We start from the raw sequence: 18200 nt of genomic DNA, 5'->3' as shown, positions 1-18200 counted from the left end.
ATGGGTTGCATCTAGGTCTGGCTCAGCTGATCTTTGGAGAGAGAGAACAGATCGGTTATAACTAGGGCATGCTCGACCTGGTATGCAGGTCGGTCGACTACCTCAATGAGGAGTTGTCGGGGAACGCAACTCGGTGTTTGAGTGGCTAAGTAAGCTAAACTATCTACGTGACGGTTCTCCTCACGCAAAAAATGATGTATGATAGATTTCTTAAAAGAAGGCAATAAATGATGAACGACTTGAAGATATTTCGTAAAGTTACCTTCATAAGTCGTGTATTCTTTAGCAATCTGGCGAACGACCAGTTGCGAGTCACTAAAGACTTGAAGTTCTTGCACACCGAGTTGTAGCGCCATACGAAGGCCCATGATCAACACTTCGTATCACCGTTGTTGGAAGATCACGAAGTCGAAGTCGAACCGATTTTTCAACCATAATCCCTTCGGGAGACACTAAGATGACTCCGATGCCACTGCCTCCAGGGTTGCTAGAGCCATCGACAAAGAGAGACCAGATTGATTTGGCACATTCCTTGGCGTCTACGAGCTCCATCTCTGGTTCCCAGTGTGGGTCTTTAACAGGGAAATCTGCTAGGAAATCGGCGACGACTTGACCTTTCTGAGAGGTGCGAGGTACAAACTCCATGTGGTGTTCACCGAGCTCTTCGGCCCATACTGCTATACGAGTAGTCTTGTTTTCTTTGTATAGGATCTTCTTCAAGGGGAGGTCGGTCAGTACTTTGATCGGATGTGCTTGAAAGTACGGCCGAAATTTTCTTGCCGAATACAATAAAGCAAGGACGGCTCTTTCAAGGAAAGAATAATTCCTCTCCGTTGGTGTTAGCGTCTTACTTGTAAAGTAGATCGGCTTTTCTAAGTTGTTCTCCTCTTTGAAGAGAACTGAGCTTATGGCAAAGTCTGATATTGCCAGGTATAGCCCCAGTGTCTTTCCATGTATTGGTGTGGCTAAGACGGGAGGTGTGGTAAGGTATTCTTTGAGAGTAGCGAATGCTTGGTGGTATTGGTTGTTCCATGAGAACGGCTCGCCTTTTTTGAGGAGTTGTAGGAACGGGCGACATTTGTCTGATGCCCTGGATATGAATCGATTAAGTGTAGCGACCATGCCTGACAACTTCTGTATCTGCTTCTTTGTCTGTGGATCAGGCATGTCTAAGAACGCTCGGATTTGGTCTGGATTTGCTTCGATTCCGCGCTGTGACACCTGATATCCGAGAAACTTACCAGAGGATGCTCCAAAGAGGCATTTCTCTGGGTTTAACTTCATTCGAGTGCGGCGCAATCTGGAGAACGCTTGCTCAAGGTGAGTAATATGGTCGCCTGCTTTCTTGCTTTTGACGACCATGTCGTCGATGTAAACCTCCATGGTCTCTCCTAACATGTCCTGGAACATGTCAGTTATCAGACGTTGATATGTCGCTCCGGCGTTTTTAAAGCCGAACGGGAGGACGTTGTAACAATAAATTCCTTACTCGGTAATGAACAAGGTCTTCTCTTGATCTTCTTCGGCGAGTGGGATTTGGTTGTAACCGCTGTACGCATCCATAAAGGAAAGAAGTTCATGCCCACAGGTCTGGTCGACAAGTCGGTCAATGCGAGGTAGGGGAAAACTATCTTTTGGTGTTTCTTGATTGACATTCGTGAAATTGACACACAAGCGAACTGTTCCATTCTTTTTGGGGGCCGCAACGATGTTGGCGATCCAATCGGGATAGTCCACCTTTATGATAAAACCGACTTGCTTGAGTTTGTCGACCTTGTCATTAATGGCTTTCTGAAACCGCAGGGACAACCGGCGAGGTCGCTGGCGAACTGGTCAAGCATTAGGATTTACATTTAATCGATGACATGCTACATTAGGGTCTATACCGGGCACATCAATATACGACCAGGCAAAAACGTCTTTATTCATAGCCAAAAAGTTTACAAGTTGGGCCTTGAGTTTAGGGTCAAGGTTAGCCCATACATATGCAAACTTGGGATCATTATTAGTGCCTAAATTCACTCGCACTTTGTCGATCTGTTGAAGTGCTGGCTTGGGTGGCGACGCTTCTTCGTGTGGTGATACTTCAACGACCTGAGGGAGGGTGAACTTAGTCGCCCGAACTGGATCGGTATCTATGGTGACGAGAACAGGGATTGGAATGGCGTCTGTGGTCATGATAGCAGGGGCAGGAGTGACTATTGGAATGGAGATCTGTTGTGCGACGCATGGCGGTGAGGCTATTGGAATGCGAACTGGTGAGGTAACAATAGTGGAGGGTCCCTCGGGGAATGATCGCATCATCGACACCAACTGACGCGACTTCTAGGATCCGTGCTGATGGAGCGACAATGGCGGAGTTGACCACGGAGTGGACACGAGGATCGTGATCTTCTTATTGGAGCCCCCGTCTTTAGGTCGCTGATTTGTTGGTTCTGACCAAGGCAATCAGATCTTTAGCCATGGTATAACTGGTGGGCTCGTTGCTTGTGTAGATTGGTCCACTGTTAACCTTACTTGCTGTCAAGATTTGGTTACAATGATATGCTTTCAGCTGATTGCTTCTCAGCTCCATCATTCCTCTGGGGCCTGGGAAACGGAAAACTTGATGCAATGTCGACAGTACAGCTTGCATTTGGTGGATCCATCGTCGTCCTAGTATGGCGTTATAGGACTACTTGATGTCCAGAACGCTGAAACTTGTATTGCAGCTGACTTTGTCCTCTTTAGAGCCGACTGATACTGGAAGGATGATATCATCGACAGGGTCGGCTCTGGAGCCATTAAACCCATAAAGGGGAGCAATCGGATCTATAAGAACTGACTTGGGTAAACTCATTTCTTGGACGGTGTGATAGAATAAAATGTCGCACGAACTCCCCGGATCGATCAAGACGCGCTTTACGGTCCAGTCGCTAATTTTGATGTGGAGGACCAGTGCGTCATTGTGAGGAAGGCAGACCTTGTTGAGGTTGGCCTCTGTGAAAATGATATCTCTTGAATGGCGACCTAAGATGCGCGGAGCGTGTGCTGCCTGGGAAGTAAAATGATACACTTCCTGAAGAGCGCCGACTCGACGTCTTTTCTCTCTGGATGAGGTGACGGAATCATCAGGGAAAGTAATCATGTGAATCGTTCTAGCATTGTCATGATCTGAGGAGTGTTGTCTGCGCTCGTGACGAGAACGGTCTCTGGGACGTCCTCTACTGTGGGGGCGAGCTTGAAACTCTGGATGGTGACGGCGAGGTGGAGATCGACTGCGCACTCGGCGAGCCATGAGCTTATGGCGCAAATCACCGTCAGAAATGTTGGTGTACTGTTTAATATGACCAGCTTCGACAAGGTCTTGGAGATAGTGCTTAAGCCCCCAGCACGCATTGGTTTCATGGCATTTTGCTTTGTGGAATGCACAATACGGCTTGTCGGGTCGATCTACTGGCTGCCTCACCTCTGGGCGGAAGTATGGGGCTCGCTGGATCTTGTCCAGTATGTAGCTAGGGGAGCGTGTCAAGACAGCGAACTCTCTGTTATTATCCTGCCGAGTTCCTGCCTTCGGTACTAACGACTTGGATCACTTTTTGGCACGCGGGGTATGATCAGAAATCGCTGCCACCTCCTGTACCTTGGCTAAACCACTGGACTTCAAACTTTCTTGCAACTTGATATACTTGTCGACCCGGGCGTACAACTCGGATAACGTTTCTGGGCGTTCTTTCATCAGCACGATCCGAGAGGTCTGTATTACGCGACTCGACAGGCGTTAGAAAATGCCCAGTGTGGCAAAAGACTCTTTCAGTCCGCTTTCCATACACAACAGTTCAGCCTTGAACCGTCCTAAGAATTGGCGAATGGTTTTATCTTCCCTGAATGACAGCTGGAACAGTGAATCAAGATCGGCCTTCTTTCGCATTATTGCGCGTCTCGGCTAGCAAACGATCGGTAAAAGTCGCTCAAAAGTTTTAATAGAATCGGGTTCAAGAGAGAAGAACCAATCAAGTCGCCATCCTTAAGATCGGGCCGGAAATAGTCGGCCAATGAAGATGATCAAACTCGAGGAGAACTGTAGAGGCCGGACTTTGAATGTATCGAGCCACATCTTTGTCGGGGCATGTCATGTGCCGCCATCATACATGGGGAAGCGTGGCTGGATAAAATCTTGAGGAGAGGGTTTATCGAGAACTTCAAAGACTAAACGGGAGGCGGTATGTCTTGAGCATCTTTTGAACAATTTGGGTCGCGATCTTTTTCGACCGCACTTTGGCCTATCCCGTGTGATAATTCATTAATCTGTTGATTAACCTCATTGATGCCCGTTTTAGCAACGTTACCGACCGGGTTCTTTGTTGGTAGCGTCTACTTGGGCCCGTGAAAGCATTTTCTTGCTTGAGCAAGGAAATGCTCGCTAATGAAACCCGGTTGTTACGCAAGGTTTTGAACTTGAGCCGAGGACCGACCATGCTTCGTGGGCTTGGGAATTGTAGTTGTTTGAGTTGGGTTAATGTGATTTCTCAAGTAATCGAAACCATAGACGGCGCCAATGTAAATGTGTGTTTTGGTTTTGCTTTTCAGATCGTGAAAAGAAAGGAATGGGTTGAGATTTTTTGGAGAGACCGAGTTCGCTGATGTGCGAGCTGCCTACGTATCCTCTCTTATTTTTTAGGGGAGAGAGGAATTAGGCCTCACGTAGTTCAAATAGGTGGTATTTATAGGCTTGCGAAGTTTCAATCCTAGAGGCACGTGTGCTACCTGCACACGTGTAAGGTGGAGATTGTGAATGAGTGTTGGGTTGGTTTTAGTATAAGTCGTGCTTTGATTGGGAGTTAGCGCGGTAGTCCCTATTTTCCGGTGGTGGGAAATACAAGTAAGATTTTGGTAATGATTACTCCTGGTGGTGACCTTATTTGAGTCGTTCTGTCTCTGGCCATGTGTTCGTACTGAGACATCTTAGTTCATACCACCTACATGAAAAGAGCTGCTCACAGATCGGTCTTAGAGGTCGATGTTTTGGGTTCACCTATGCTGCGCGCGTATGTCTTCACAAGGGAGCTGCTCATAGGTCGGTCTTGGAGGTCGATGTCCTGAGTTCGCTTATGCTTCACGCATGCGTGATAATCCTTAATGAGGATATTACTCCCCTACACACATCATATGATTCCTGATTCCAGTACAAATTTGGTTTGGATTTTCATTTATAAACAAATACAAAAGGGTAGGCAATAGACAAGTAGACTGTAGACATACGCATAAGCTATGTGTCTATGACCAAACAGACATTACTTTGGTGAGATATAGTACTAAATGGGCCAATTTGTTGGGTACTTGGGTGGCTCTACTCATTTGCCAATTGGTTGTATCATGTAGTTGATACTCCAAGTTTTAAGACAGTAGTAGAGCGCGCAAGCTATTGTTTTGGTCAGTGGCAACTGGCAAATATAGTCAGCCCAGTAAAATTTGCCAATGCTCTGGCTATAAGTTAAAATTACATGTGAGAACGAAGGTGTTTTGAAATATATCTAGTCGGAAAATTAAGCATTATGATTATTACATATATCTTAACATATATGACGATCCTAGGGCCACTCCAAACGCAGAATTGGTGTAGGTTTTAATCTACAAAATGAATTACAAGACACTACAACGGAACAAACAGACAGACAATACATGGAGTCGTGGACGAACATTTTTATAGCTATAGTGGTATAGCCTATAGCTCTCTGTGTCGAATATAATTGATTGGATCGGAAACTCCATTTTAGAAGAATTGAAGAACATCACTGGAGAATTCAATAATTTTCACAAGGAGTGGACTGTTGACCGTTAGAGTGATGAATGCATAACTGGCTGTTATGTTCCAAGTTCAAGAGTCTAAACTTATAGATCAAACATCACAATCTTCCTGTAGACAACACAGTAACAAATACATTGTCGAAATTGATATACTACCAAGTACCAATCTGTGTAGTCTTTGTTCCTTTTTATGGTTTTCCGATAATGAAATCTGTGTAATCAGTCATTCAGTCAGTACCCATTTTTCCTAATTCTTTAGGACCACATACAAGTCCAATTTAATAACCAAATTGCTTCCGTACGTAACCAAATGAAGACCATTATTGCCCTCTAAGAAATGGGTTGGCTTTATTGTTAACAATTAAAATGATGTGGAAGGATATCCAAAATGGCTACCCAACCATCAAAGAAAAGAATCTATTTATTTTATATAAACTCAAATTCTTGTTCCATTATATTGGTGCTGTTGAACAAATCTCCACGCAAGAAGTTTGAAAGTCTACCCATAGAATGGAAAGGAGGGAAATGGAAATTTTCTAGTTGAAAGTTGAAACAGAAAGAGTAGCGTATCATACACTGCAGTCTCAATCATAGGTACTTAGTAACAAGGGAAGTAGTGATATAATCGTTATCCTAAATTTCTAGATAACCATACTTCTATATTTACACGTCCATAGTTTTATACAGCTCAAATACTTCATTTTTTTTAAATGTTAACTGACTTACTTGAATTACCCGCCTCAAAATTTCTATCACATCTCTTGTACACTTCATTTTCAGAAATAAATTGCTAATTATAATGTATTTTCACCATGTCTATGTTTCAGACAATAGAGACTCTAATTTTAATGTTGATGGCCACACCCTATCGACCCACATATATATATATTTAGGAGAAAAGTGTTGGTTGAAAGTTAGTAAACTTGTTAATTAGTCCAAAACCACCGAATTTTCCTACCTGGAAAACGTTGCTCATTAGCGGCGCGCACTAACGTCAAACCAAACCATACCATCCCTTAGAATTTGCTTTCGTCTTCTTTTGACAAATTAAAATCCATTGTTTATTTATTTTTCCCCCTCTATTCCTCCACATAATAAGTCTTAACTTGACGACTCATTCTTCTTGCATTCTCTAATAACAAACTCTATCTTGTTACATATACATACATTTCAGCAACGTTTTTCATTTCTTTGCCTTTTTGTCGATGCAAGACGGTGTAAAAACACTAGTTCGAGGAGGCAGTGGAGGAGCAAGCGACGCGAAAGTGGCTTGCGAAACGTTACTAAACGTAGACCCTCCCCCGGGCTTCCCTGCCGAGTCCTTTTACGTATCGAAAGAAGATGAATATGATTGGTATGATCGTAATTCGGTTTACGAACGAAATGAGTCGTTGAAAGGAAATTCTACGCAAATTCCACATTTTGGTAATTTGAATGCGCATATTTCACATTCGAATCCGAATTCTCAGCGTTTTTCTTCGAATTTGCTATCAAAAGCTTCTGTCATCCTTGGTCTTCCTAAGCAACATAATTCTTCTTGTTTTAAGGATGGTAAAATTCGCCGAAACGTCAAGCCCGGGAATGCCCGGTTCTTTCCAAAAAGATCCGGTTCAGATGGGAAAAGGTCGGTTCGAGTGGGCGAACCGTCTTCGCCTAAAGTTTCTTGTATCGGACGAGTTCGGTCCAAGAAGAATAGAAGTCGCAATAATAGGAACCGGCCCGAGCTGTTCGATACTACGAAACCGGCTAAAACCGGGTTGTGGTCGAGTTTCAAGGAGGTTCTATATAGCTGTCGGAAAAATCATGCTGTTGATGTCAAAGAGGCGTCGAAGAAAAATAGTAAAGCGCCACCGGTTCAAGGGGACAATCAGGCAAACCAACCCGGTCTAGGTGGGTTGAACCGGTTTGTGTCGGGCAGAAGATCTGATTCTTGGGCCGGCGACGCGCTTGATCTAGAAAAGGCTGTGTGATCGAGTGGTCCGCTGAATGTTGCTTGATTGGTCGTTCGCCGACTCTGGAGTTGGGTCCCATCTTCCTTTGTATCTGTTTGCGCGCGTGGCACAGTTGGAGAATAATGCTTTAGACTTTTAGACTTTTAGACCATAGTTTGAATGCCGGAAAATGTGGATGTCTATAATCTATATCTATATATAAGAACAAGGTATGGGGTTATAGTCATCACGTTGATTTTTGGCCCCTACAGGTTTGATATGGGTTGTCTATGGATATGACTTGTGAGGCAAATAAACTTTTGTTTTATCTGATTGTGTTTGTGATAGATAGGAGTTTATACTATGGCTAGTGAAATTTAGCTGAAATCATTGTAAATAGGCAAATAGTGAAATAGGAATTAGTATTTTGGGTCTTTGGAAATTTGGAGTGTATATTTCTGAAAGGTGAATGTTTTCGTCTGAAACAACAACATGAAAAACTATCTGAGGAAGTGCACAATGTATGTAGATTTTAAAGTCTTTTACTTAAATATTTGCCGAAGGTGAGAAAACCATGTACTATTTCACTCCTAAGCTTGGACTCTGCAGTATGTTTAAAATTTTCTACGCAACTTTATGCAAGCTTGACATACTTTAGCAGCTCCACGTTACAGAATGAAAATGCACACCATAGAACATCACTTTAACAGTTTAAGACTCAATACCTTTACTTCTTTCGTAAAGAAATAAATCCCTATCTAGTTTCATGGAATCATGGCTCCATTTGGAGTTTTTAACACCAAATGGCTAGCAGATTGGTATAATCAGCAAGACACGATATGGAGAATTATAACAAATTCTCCTACTTTTGTCACACGACTTAGCAGGGACTATTCCAGCGAGCCCTCTCTTCCTTTATCTACAAGAGTTGTATTACGTGAAACAAAATATATTAAATAGTAAGTGCCATTAAACAAAAAGGGGTCCATAGCTCAGTGGTAGAGCATTTGACTGCAGATCAAGAGGTCACCGGTTCGAACCCGGTTGGGCCCTAGGAAACCTTTTTTTTTTTTTTTACCCACGACAAAAGGTAGAATTAGTCACCGGTTCGAACCCGGTTGGGCCCTAGGAAACCCTTTTTTTTTTACCCTTGGATCGGACTCTCACAGTCTCACCTACGACAAAAGGTAGAATTAGAATGTGTAGAACTTGTACGAAGCACATTATAACTTATAAGAGTCTATACCACTCTCTACACATGTAATTATGTATCGCTATATAATATATATACAAACCAAATATTTATGCACTCTCTGATGGTTTCCGGTGAATTAGTATTACTATGATCTTATGATCTAGTTGTATACTCATGCATATATACACTTTTGATTTGTTTAGGGCCGGTTACTTGACATTAAAATATTTTATCAAACATTCTCGTCTGACAGTCCACATATATAACATTCTCACTGCATTTTTTTTTTATAGATAAAAGGGAATCACTTCCAACCTAGGAAGTGCTCCCCAGAGAGTGCATACATAATTCAAATAAAATGAATACAAGAGAGAATGAAATGTATTTGTTTCATTACCTGATTATGATGTTACAAGTTCTTTTATATGAGAACATTAATCGATTCTGAAACGCATATACGTAAATCGATTCATGTGTTTGTTACAATATGATGAGTTGTTAATATGTGATTGGTCGATGATTTTGATGAGTTGGCTCGACTTTTCTTGACCGACCGAGATCTTCTTAGGACTCCTTAATACCCCCTTCAAGTCTGAAGGGGAGTGGAAATAATTGATGGCTTTGGAGAGCAAACGGATGAAATCGTTGAGAAGATAGACCTTTGTAAAGATATCGCCAATTGATCTTTTGTACACAAGTATTGAATATCCACAACTTTATTTACAACTAATTCTCTTATATAATGATAATCTATCTCTACATGCTTAGTTCGAGCATGAAAAAATAGGATTATTAGCTAAAGCTATAGCACTTATATTATCACAAAAGATAAGAGGAGGTTTCATAAAGGAATATATAAATCTTTGAGTAGCAAACAAATCCAATATATCTCTGAATTGTGTTGTGCCAAAGACACGTACTTCAAGATTTGACCTGACCTTACTCGTGTGTGTTGTTTCTTCGCAGACCAAGAAAGAAGATTACCGCCAAGAAAGATGCGAGAAACCGGTTATAGACCTCCTATCCATAGGGCACCCTGCCTAATCAATCTGCATCCGTATAAGCTTGAAGATTGAAAGGACTCCTTGTAAACCATACTCCATAATCAATAGTTCCTTTCAAATGCGATAATTCTCTTTACAAATTTTGCCATGTGAGGTGATCTTGGAGAATGCATGAATTGACACACCATATTTACTGCATGAATGATATGTCAGTCCGGTCCATGTTAAATATTGAAGTGCCCCCACTAAAGATCGTAGACAGCGATGGAGGTTCTCGTTAAAATCTCACCGAGTGAGAATCCAATTTACAACTTGATGAAATAGGTGTGGGAGCTGGTTTGGCATCAATCATATTTGCTTTCCTTAATAGATCATAAGTATATTTTGTCCGACACAAAATATACCTCTTGAATCTATTTGTGCTTCCAATCCCAAGAAATAATTAAGCAAACCAAGATCTTTCATAGCAAATTTAGAACTTAATTGGCTAATAACCTTCAAACTCTCATCATTTGGAACTCCCAGTAATAAGGATATCATCTACATAAACTAGGATGTAGATAATTGACTTCATATCTTTCTTGATGAATAGAGAATAATCTGCCGCAGATGTAGTAAAACCAATTCCTAGTAAGGCTTGAAAAAGTTCTCATACCAAGCACGAGGGTGCTTGTTTAAGACCGTAGATGGATTTTACGATCTGCATACATAATGTGGCTTCATAGGATCGAAGAAATCCTTGTGGTCGCTTCATAAAACTTACTCTTTCAAATGACCATGTAGAAAGGCATTGGAGACATCCAACTGCCTTATTTCCCAATTGAAATTTACTGCAATGGATAAAATGAGTCTGATGGTGGTAGGTTTAACAACAGGACTAAATGTTTCTAGGTAATCAAATCCATACTGCTGGTTAAATCCTTTGGCCACTAACCTTGCTTTATATTTATCAATAGCACCATCAGCTTTTTGTTTTAGCCTAAACACCCACTTGTTGTCAACTACATTTTGATCAGATGAGGGAGGCACTAAAATCCAAGTTTTGTTCTTAAGCAAAGCATTAAACTCAAGTACCATGGCATCTTTCCAATTAGAATCCTTGATTGCTTGAGAGAAACAGGTTGGAGTTGAGGGAATATTAGAAAGAGCAGTATGCAATGCATGAGGTAAAGGATGCTTGATTGTATGAAAGGCTTTAGGTTTGAAAATGCCTTGTTTAGCTCTTGTATGCATTGGATGAATATTTGAAGGAGTGGGGATGGACATAGTATTGATGAGAGGACGAACTGAACCAATATCACAAGTTTGAATAGACGAAGGAATAGATGGAACTGTATCACAAGAAGATGATGAAATAGAAGATTGTTTTGGAAACTGTTGAGGAAGATTACAATTATATGAAGATGAAGAGCTGGATATTTGAAAAGGAAATTGATGTTCATTAAAAATAACATGCCTTGAAATATAAACTCTGCCAGACTCAATATGAAGGCATCTATATCCTTTGTGATTTAAAGAATATCCAATAAAAACACATGGCTTAGATCTTAACTCTAATTTATTGTTAGTGTAAGGTCTCAACCAGGGGTAACAGGTACAACCAAAGGTTTTAAGAATGGAATAGTTTGGTTTTCTGTGAAAAAGTTTTTCCCAAGGTGAGATAAAGAGAAGAGATGGAGATGGTAATCTGTTGATAAGATATACGGCAGTAGAGAAAAGATCTACCCAATATTTAGAAGGAATGCAAGATTGAGAGATAAGAGTTCGAGACATATCCAAAATATGTCTATGCTTCCTTTCCACAACTCCATTTTGCTCTGGAGTGTGTGGACAAGTAAATTGATGCGCAATACCAGACATGTACAAAAAGGTTTCTAATTTGTCACTTGTAAACTCACCACCATTGTCAGATCTTACTATTTTAATTTTATAAGATAGAAAATTCTCAATAAAAGTTTTGAAGGATTGAAAAACAGAACAAAATTGAGATTTAGACTGTAAAGGAAAAAACCAGCTGTATTTGGAAAAATCATCTACTATAGTAGCAAAAAATCTATTACCACTAACAGAAATAACTGGAGATGGACCCCAAAGATCCATATGTAAAAGCTGTAATGGTGCAGTAGATTTGCACACAGAAGATACAAAAGGAAGTTTAGTTATCTTTCCAACAGCACAATCATTACAAAACAAAAGTTTATTTGACTGAGTTTGAACATCAATGCATTTTGAGTTAACCAGCTGATGAAGAATGGGAGTTGCAGGATGTCCAAGTCTGTTATGCCAAGTAGACGTTGGTGCTTTAGTGGTGATGAAAGCAGTTGGAGAGTGAATGAACTGATGAGACTGGGATGAGAGATGCAAGGGATAAAGACCATTCTTAGTTTGTCCTTGGAAAAGCATCCTCCCCCGATGCCATGTCCTTGACAAAAAGGCATTGAGTAAAGATTAGCATGCAATGATTATCAGAAACAAATTTATGAACACTGAGAAGATTATGTTTTATAGTAGGGACATGAAGAATATTTTTAAGATGAAAAGCATGAGTAGAATTAGGAACATGAAAAGAAGTAGAGCCAGTGTGAAGGATTTTCAAACCTTGACCATTGCCAACAAGTACTTTATCTTTTTCCTTGTATTCTGAATGAGAAGCTAGATTGGCCAGATCAGCAGTAAGGTGATTAGAGGCTCCTGTATCAGCATACCAGCATGAATCATTTTGATGAGGTGTGGAAGCTTGATATACATTCTGATGAAACTGATGAGAGGCATTCTGAGAGCCATTGCCTTGCTCATTGAACTGAGAGTTACTAAATTGCTCATTGAACTGAGGATCTGTGTCATTGAAACTTGCCAACATAGCAAGTTTTGCAGGTGGTATCCTTCCAATGAAACTATGATTCATCCTGTTGTGACAATCTAGGGCAATGTGTCCATATTTGTTGCAAATCGATTAATCGAGGTCTAGATGATGATCGAAGTTGACCGAAGCTTTGTTATAACCATTCTGATTGTATCCATTGTTGTATCCTTGATTATAGCCACCATTATTGAAACCACTATTGTAGTAACCTTGATTATTATTGATACCATTGCTATTATTAAACCCTCTTCCTCCTGTAAGAGCCATTTCCTCTACCATTTCCATTTCCTCTGCCAAAATTTCTACCATTTCCTCTATTAGCATTATAAGAACCTCTGCCACTCATATGAAAAGCTGCAAAAGCTTGATGTATCTGCTCAGAACTCAGAGTAACTCCTCTATTTCTTTGAATGAGTGTAATTTCTTCATTTAATAAGAGACTATGTAATTCCTCGAGGTGAACTGGATCATTAGTAGATCTAGTTCTGATTGATGTGGTGAAAGAATTATACTCTTCAGGTAATCCTCTTAGTGTATGATATATCAAATCAGAATCTAAGATTGGTGACCCTGATGCTGCAAGACTATCAGCAATAATTTTTATCTTCTGAAGGTAATCCGCCATGGACAAGTCTCCCTTCTTAAAATCTTGTAACTGATTTTTCAATTGCATCACATGTGCTACAGAGATTGTACTAAGTCTCTTTTCTAACGTGAGCCATAGATCTCTAGCAGTTGGTAATCCGACAGCATAAGGTAAGACTTCTTCAGATAAAGACGCATTAATCCAGATCAACAGCATTTGGTCTCTCTTTACCCAAGTAACATAATGAGGATTCACAATATTTGTTTCATTGCCAGTGTTATTCATAAGAAATCGAGAAGGACATAGATCAGTACCTTCAATAAGACCCATCAAATCATGAGTTTTCAGAACTGGTAAGAACAACTGCTTCCACATCAAATAATTTTCACGTTTAAGCTTCAAAGGCACCATGTTAGAGATGTTTTGAAATGAGTATGATGCATTAGTTGGTGGAACCGCCAATGGAGCATTGTATCCATTAAAGAATTGAGCTGATGGATTAAAACCAGCATTGAAAGAGCTGAAATCTTGATTTGGTAGATTGAAGGTATTAAAACCTTGATTCATCATATCAAAACCTTGCGAATTCCGATTTCTTTGTTGATTCAAACCTTGAAATTGTTCTTGATTCAATTGTGTTGGAATCATACCAGCAGCAGTAACATTGAATTGTTGTTCTTGATTCAAACGTGCTGGAATATTAGCGGCAGCAACGTTGATTTGTTCTTCACTTTGAATGTTGATTTGATCTTCAACATTAGTATTGATTTGATTAGGGTTTGAAGATTGATTTGGGTTTGAAGGTAAACTTGTTTGGTTTGTTCTTGCCATTGTTGAAAGATAAGAAAAAAAAATTGAACTCAAATTGATCGATAAACACCGTTTGGTGATTCTTGCTCCGATACCAAAATAAAATGAATACAAGAGAGAATGAAATGTATTTGTTTCATTACCTGATTATGATGTTACAAGTTCTTTATATACAGAACATTAATCAGTTACAGAACAGACATAACAGAAATCAGTTACAGGTTTGTTACAATATGATGAGCTGTTAATATGTGATTGGCTGATGATTTTGATGAGTTGGCTCTGACTTTTCTTGACTGACTGAGATCTTCTTCAGACTCCTTAATAAATTCAACCTTCTCACTGCATGGAGGAACACTGGGTGACCCCAATTAATATATATCTGAAATACTTCTCGTTGTTCTGCATTATATCCTTGGTCTGCAATTCACTGGAATACGATCGGAGCTCCATCATGGCCAGCCCAGCAAATGTCTCCTCTGCAAGTTGATCAAATAGATCTTGTGCACACATATAAACTTATAAGTGATATGCAATAGTCTACTTCACCGGCAATATGAAATTCTAATCCGCCCTGGTAATACGAGTCCCATAATTTCCTTCATAAACAAACACCATGAGAAATGATGAAATAGTGATATAGTCTTATACCTGACAGAAATAAATCAGATATGTAGAGAATTGACAATTTGACACCAGCGAGATATTAGCATCCACGGAAGAGTGGACTAGATGTAGCTCGGCGCAACATAACTGTTATCAAGAAAGTTTAATTGCTACTTTTTTATTTATTAAACAAGTACATTTCTGCCTCAAGGGACAAGAAGCTCACCAAAATAGTCCTTTAAACTGTAGTGCTCTGAGGGAGAATGCCTTTGCATTTGCTTTAAACTGTAGTCCTTTCTCCAACTTCATCCCCATATTAGAAGTTGCAACTACCGAAGGTAATCGAGTACCGGAAAGTAAATGAATATATAAGAGAGAATTTTATTGATAATGAGATGAACAATACAACGACTTCGATCATTTTTGTAAGTTTACATAAAAATTTAACATTGACAAAAATTTCGGAGCAGATAAATGTGCCAAAAGAGGAGCAACTTTAGTGAATGGGCAGCAACAATGGTGGCCTCACTGACCAGATTTCCTACATAGTATGGAGAACCAACACTTCACCTACTATAGATTTATTGCTTAAATCGTTGGAATGTTGGAGCGGCTATAAGAGTCTCTCACCTGATATAACTGTATCTTTTTCTTTTTGCTATATACACAATTACCTTTTAGCAAAAAAAAACAAAACAAAAACTTCTCAACTGGTAGAAACCAAACCAAATCAAATCAAGTGAATCCATTTCTAACGATGTTCTACCGATCAACATCATATCAATCTTGCTCATGATCCACTTATAACACTACTAATTAATGTAATCCAACACAAAAGGACTGAAAGAATACAATTGAATTGCTACGACTTAACCACATTGCTAGATTAGAATATTTGGAAAATCAATTCATGACAATAGATTTGATGAGTTCTAAGATGTAGAAGATGTCTAGGCGTATCTTCCATTTGGTGGTTGTGTAGGCCTTGAATTGTATTTGCATGACTCATCTAAAGGAGCTTTAAGAGCTTCTTCCTGTTCAATCGTCATCTCTCTCACCTACAACAATGCACTAAAGTTAGGAACAAATTAAACTAGGTTCGTATATTCATGTATGTAAACGATATATATGTCCATTCATATATATATTTTGTGAAATTGTGGCTTTCTCTAGCTATATGCTACTTCAAATAAGCACCCGGCGGCTAATAATGTTGTATGTTAACCTGTAACTTTCCGTGCACTTGTTCACCAAAAACCAACACAAGAACACAGACCTATTTATTCCTTCCAAGTAACAGTACCTCCACAAGGACGTTCCACAAAACATTCTCACTGCACGGAGGAGCGGTGAGAGACCCCCAGTATCTGACATAGTTTTTGGTGGACAGCAATATACTCGTAGCCTTTACAAGTTCAATTGGAATACGACCAGATGCCTCCCGTGCCAGTTGATCAAGCTGACATATGATCTGCATGGGTCCCAGTGAAGCTTTAAGTACCATACTTCTAGACTATTGCCGCAAAAAATTAATAATGGCATATGGTGATATATATTAATTGTCATCACCTGATCGAGAAATGAATCAGATGCACCATATTCATAGAGGATTGCCACCACAGTGATATTACCATCTTCTGATGCGTGGACCATATGAAACTCGGCATCATAACTGGTATTACAGGAGTGTTAAGCAACTAATCTAACTCAACAAAGCAAAATAGATTTTAGAGAAAATGAGTACGTAAACCAAGTGTTTATATATCTTTATAGTGTCGGGCATCAGATTTAAACGGATCCTTTCAGTGCCCAGTCTGTTTTTCTCTTCGCAGTCCTTCGAAGTCGTTAGTATGGTAACTGGGAAGTGTTATTCCTATTAACTTATCTGGTCATCACGCTCTATTTTTACATGTATGTAAGTATGTATATAGTTGTTAGCGCTTGCATCTAGTTAGACTAAGGGCCAAAAAGCTTACTAGCGTCCATCAATTGTGTGCTCGGAAGGCGTATGCCAGTGCAATCGCTTCAAAGTGTAGGTGTTGCCATCGATAGTTACTTCTCCGACTTCTTTCCCAAATTGCAACTGAAGAAGAAGAAAAGAAACATCATGTCCTATAAAGTTAGACTATCATATGTACGTTCCGGTAGAGAACATTATAATATGATTCTTCCCAAAGTGTACTTTAGATCTAAAAAGGAAAAGAAAATGATGAACAAAGGCACAAATAAACCTCAACATTGAACAGGTTGTTAATGAACGTAGCATTTGTATCATTATATACAGTACTCAAGCTTCCCAAAGATGGATTAAAGATCAATTTATCCTTTACAATGTCTATGGGCGACTGAGCCATTCCGTTGGAGCATATATTGTAAACTGGACTTAAACTCCCCCAATAGTCTGGACCAGTTGCACCACTATAACTGAAATTAAGACCTGAAATATGAAAAAATACAAATAAAATGAATGGCGAAAGTTACAAGAACAGAGTTGATTAATTACATGAAATTTAAACTAATCGATAAGTACTGTGATGAGTGACGACTTTGCGACGCAAAGCGAGTCAAACTATATATTGTACATGCCAAAAGAAAAAGTTAAATTCATTTATAAAAGGTAGAACATCATAAGTTGACATATGATCAGACTCTTTTCCAAGAAGTATATACACAATATTGAAATTGGCCCTGATTGTTACATCAACTAAAAATATGTGTGCAAAGACTTCAAAAGAAGAATAGAGGGAGAGAGGTGAGTCTGTATGTGTTATTTAGTCTAATAGTCACTACAACATTTTTGCCAGTTTGGAACGGAGGTGCTCCTCTTTGTTGTGTTTGTGCCCTCGTTTCAGAAACGCAGAATATATCAAAAGCATGAAGTCCGTTTCAAACTCACAAAAAAGATGTAGTGTTTCACTGCTCATCACAATCCTTTTACATCATTTCAAAAGCTTTGTTATTCTTACCCTCTGCCAGAGTGAACCAGATTAATGCCGCGACACTAGTACTGATGAATATGGTCAAAAGATTGGCCATTGTTATTGAAATCCAAGTTTCAAGTTGGATGATACATAAAGTTGAACTATATATATATATATATAAGAGGTACTAAAGATCATATTCAAATGTGAAATTTCAATAGACAGCTAGCTTATGCATGGATTTTATTTCAATATTTTAACTCATGGACGGTAACAACTAACAACGTAGTTTTCTTGAATTGGCTTTATTGTTCTTGTAATCCAAATGTCATGGAAGACAAGAGAAAGAGAACATTAAGAAGATGTACAGGAATACAGGATAGTATCGAAAACAACAATGGAAATCATATTTTGTATGCATATGTCAACCGAGTATGAATTTGGGCTATTTTTTTCAGTCACTGTAAGGTTTTTACCGATATCTCATGCATGATTCC

General features: G+C 39.5%; 2 protein-coding genes and 1 non-coding gene across 7 annotated transcripts; 2 read left to right on the top strand and 1 right to left on the bottom strand.

Moving 5' to 3' along the window:
- Window positions 1-6800: 6800 nt before the first annotated feature.
- LOC147482906 (uncharacterized) lies at window positions 6801-8048 on the top strand. The gene has a single exon (XM_086580379.1). The coding sequence runs from the start codon at window positions 6993-6995 to the stop codon at window positions 7755-7757; it is 765 nt and encodes a 254-aa protein (XP_086436505.1). The 5' UTR covers window positions 6801-6992; the 3' UTR covers window positions 7758-8048.
- A 651-nt stretch (window positions 8049-8699) lies between these two features.
- TRNAC-GCA (transfer RNA cysteine (anticodon GCA)) lies at window positions 8700-8771 on the top strand. Its single transcript has one exon. It is a non-coding gene; the product is annotated as a tRNA-Cys (tRNA).
- A 6727-nt stretch (window positions 8772-15498) lies between these two features.
- LOC147482904 (alpha carbonic anhydrase 1, chloroplastic-like) lies at window positions 15499-17836 on the bottom strand. 5 transcript variants are annotated; one of them, XM_086581191.1, is made up of 6 exons: window positions 17749-17836; window positions 17014-17219; window positions 16759-16865; window positions 16352-16454; window positions 16086-16253; window positions 15499-15840 (listed from the first exon to the last, which is right to left on the bottom strand). In XM_086581191.1, the coding sequence occupies exons 1-6, from the start codon at window positions 17816-17818 to the stop codon at window positions 15733-15735; spliced, it is 762 nt and encodes a 253-aa protein (XP_086437317.1). In that variant the 5' UTR covers window positions 17819-17836; the 3' UTR covers window positions 15499-15732. The 5 variants fall into 5 exon arrangements, 4 of the variants coding, with proteins under 4 accessions (XP_086437317.1, XP_086437319.1, XP_086437318.1 ...); XM_086581193.1 differs by having other exon boundaries at window positions 17113-17219; XM_086581192.1 differs by having other exon boundaries at window positions 17679-17834.
- Between the last annotated feature and the right edge of the window lie 364 nt (window positions 17837-18200).

This window comes from Coptis chinensis, chromosome 8, assembly GCF_015680905.1.
Source record: "Coptis chinensis isolate HL-2020 chromosome 8, ASM1568090v1, whole genome shotgun sequence".
NCBI lineage: Eukaryota > Viridiplantae > Streptophyta > Magnoliopsida > Ranunculales > Ranunculaceae > Coptis > Coptis chinensis.
This window is presented reverse-complemented; position numbering and strand designations above follow the sequence as displayed.

Coding starts and splice junctions, on each gene's coding strand:
- LOC147482906 (XM_086580379.1), top strand. CDS start 6,993: ATGCAAGACGGTGTAAAAACACTAGTTCGAGGAGGCAGTGGAGGAGCA.
- LOC147482904 (XM_086581191.1), bottom strand. CDS start 17,818: ATGGCCAATCTTTTGACCATATTCATCAGTACTAGTGTCGCGGCATTA. Junction 16,866..17,013: donor ACAACCTGTTCAATGTTGAG/GTTTATTTGTGC, acceptor CTTCTTCTTCAG/TTGCAATTTGGGAAAGAAGT. Junction 16,254..16,351: donor CTGATTCATTTCTCGATCAG/GTGATGACAATT, acceptor GGACCCATGCAG/ATCATATGTCAGCTTGATCA.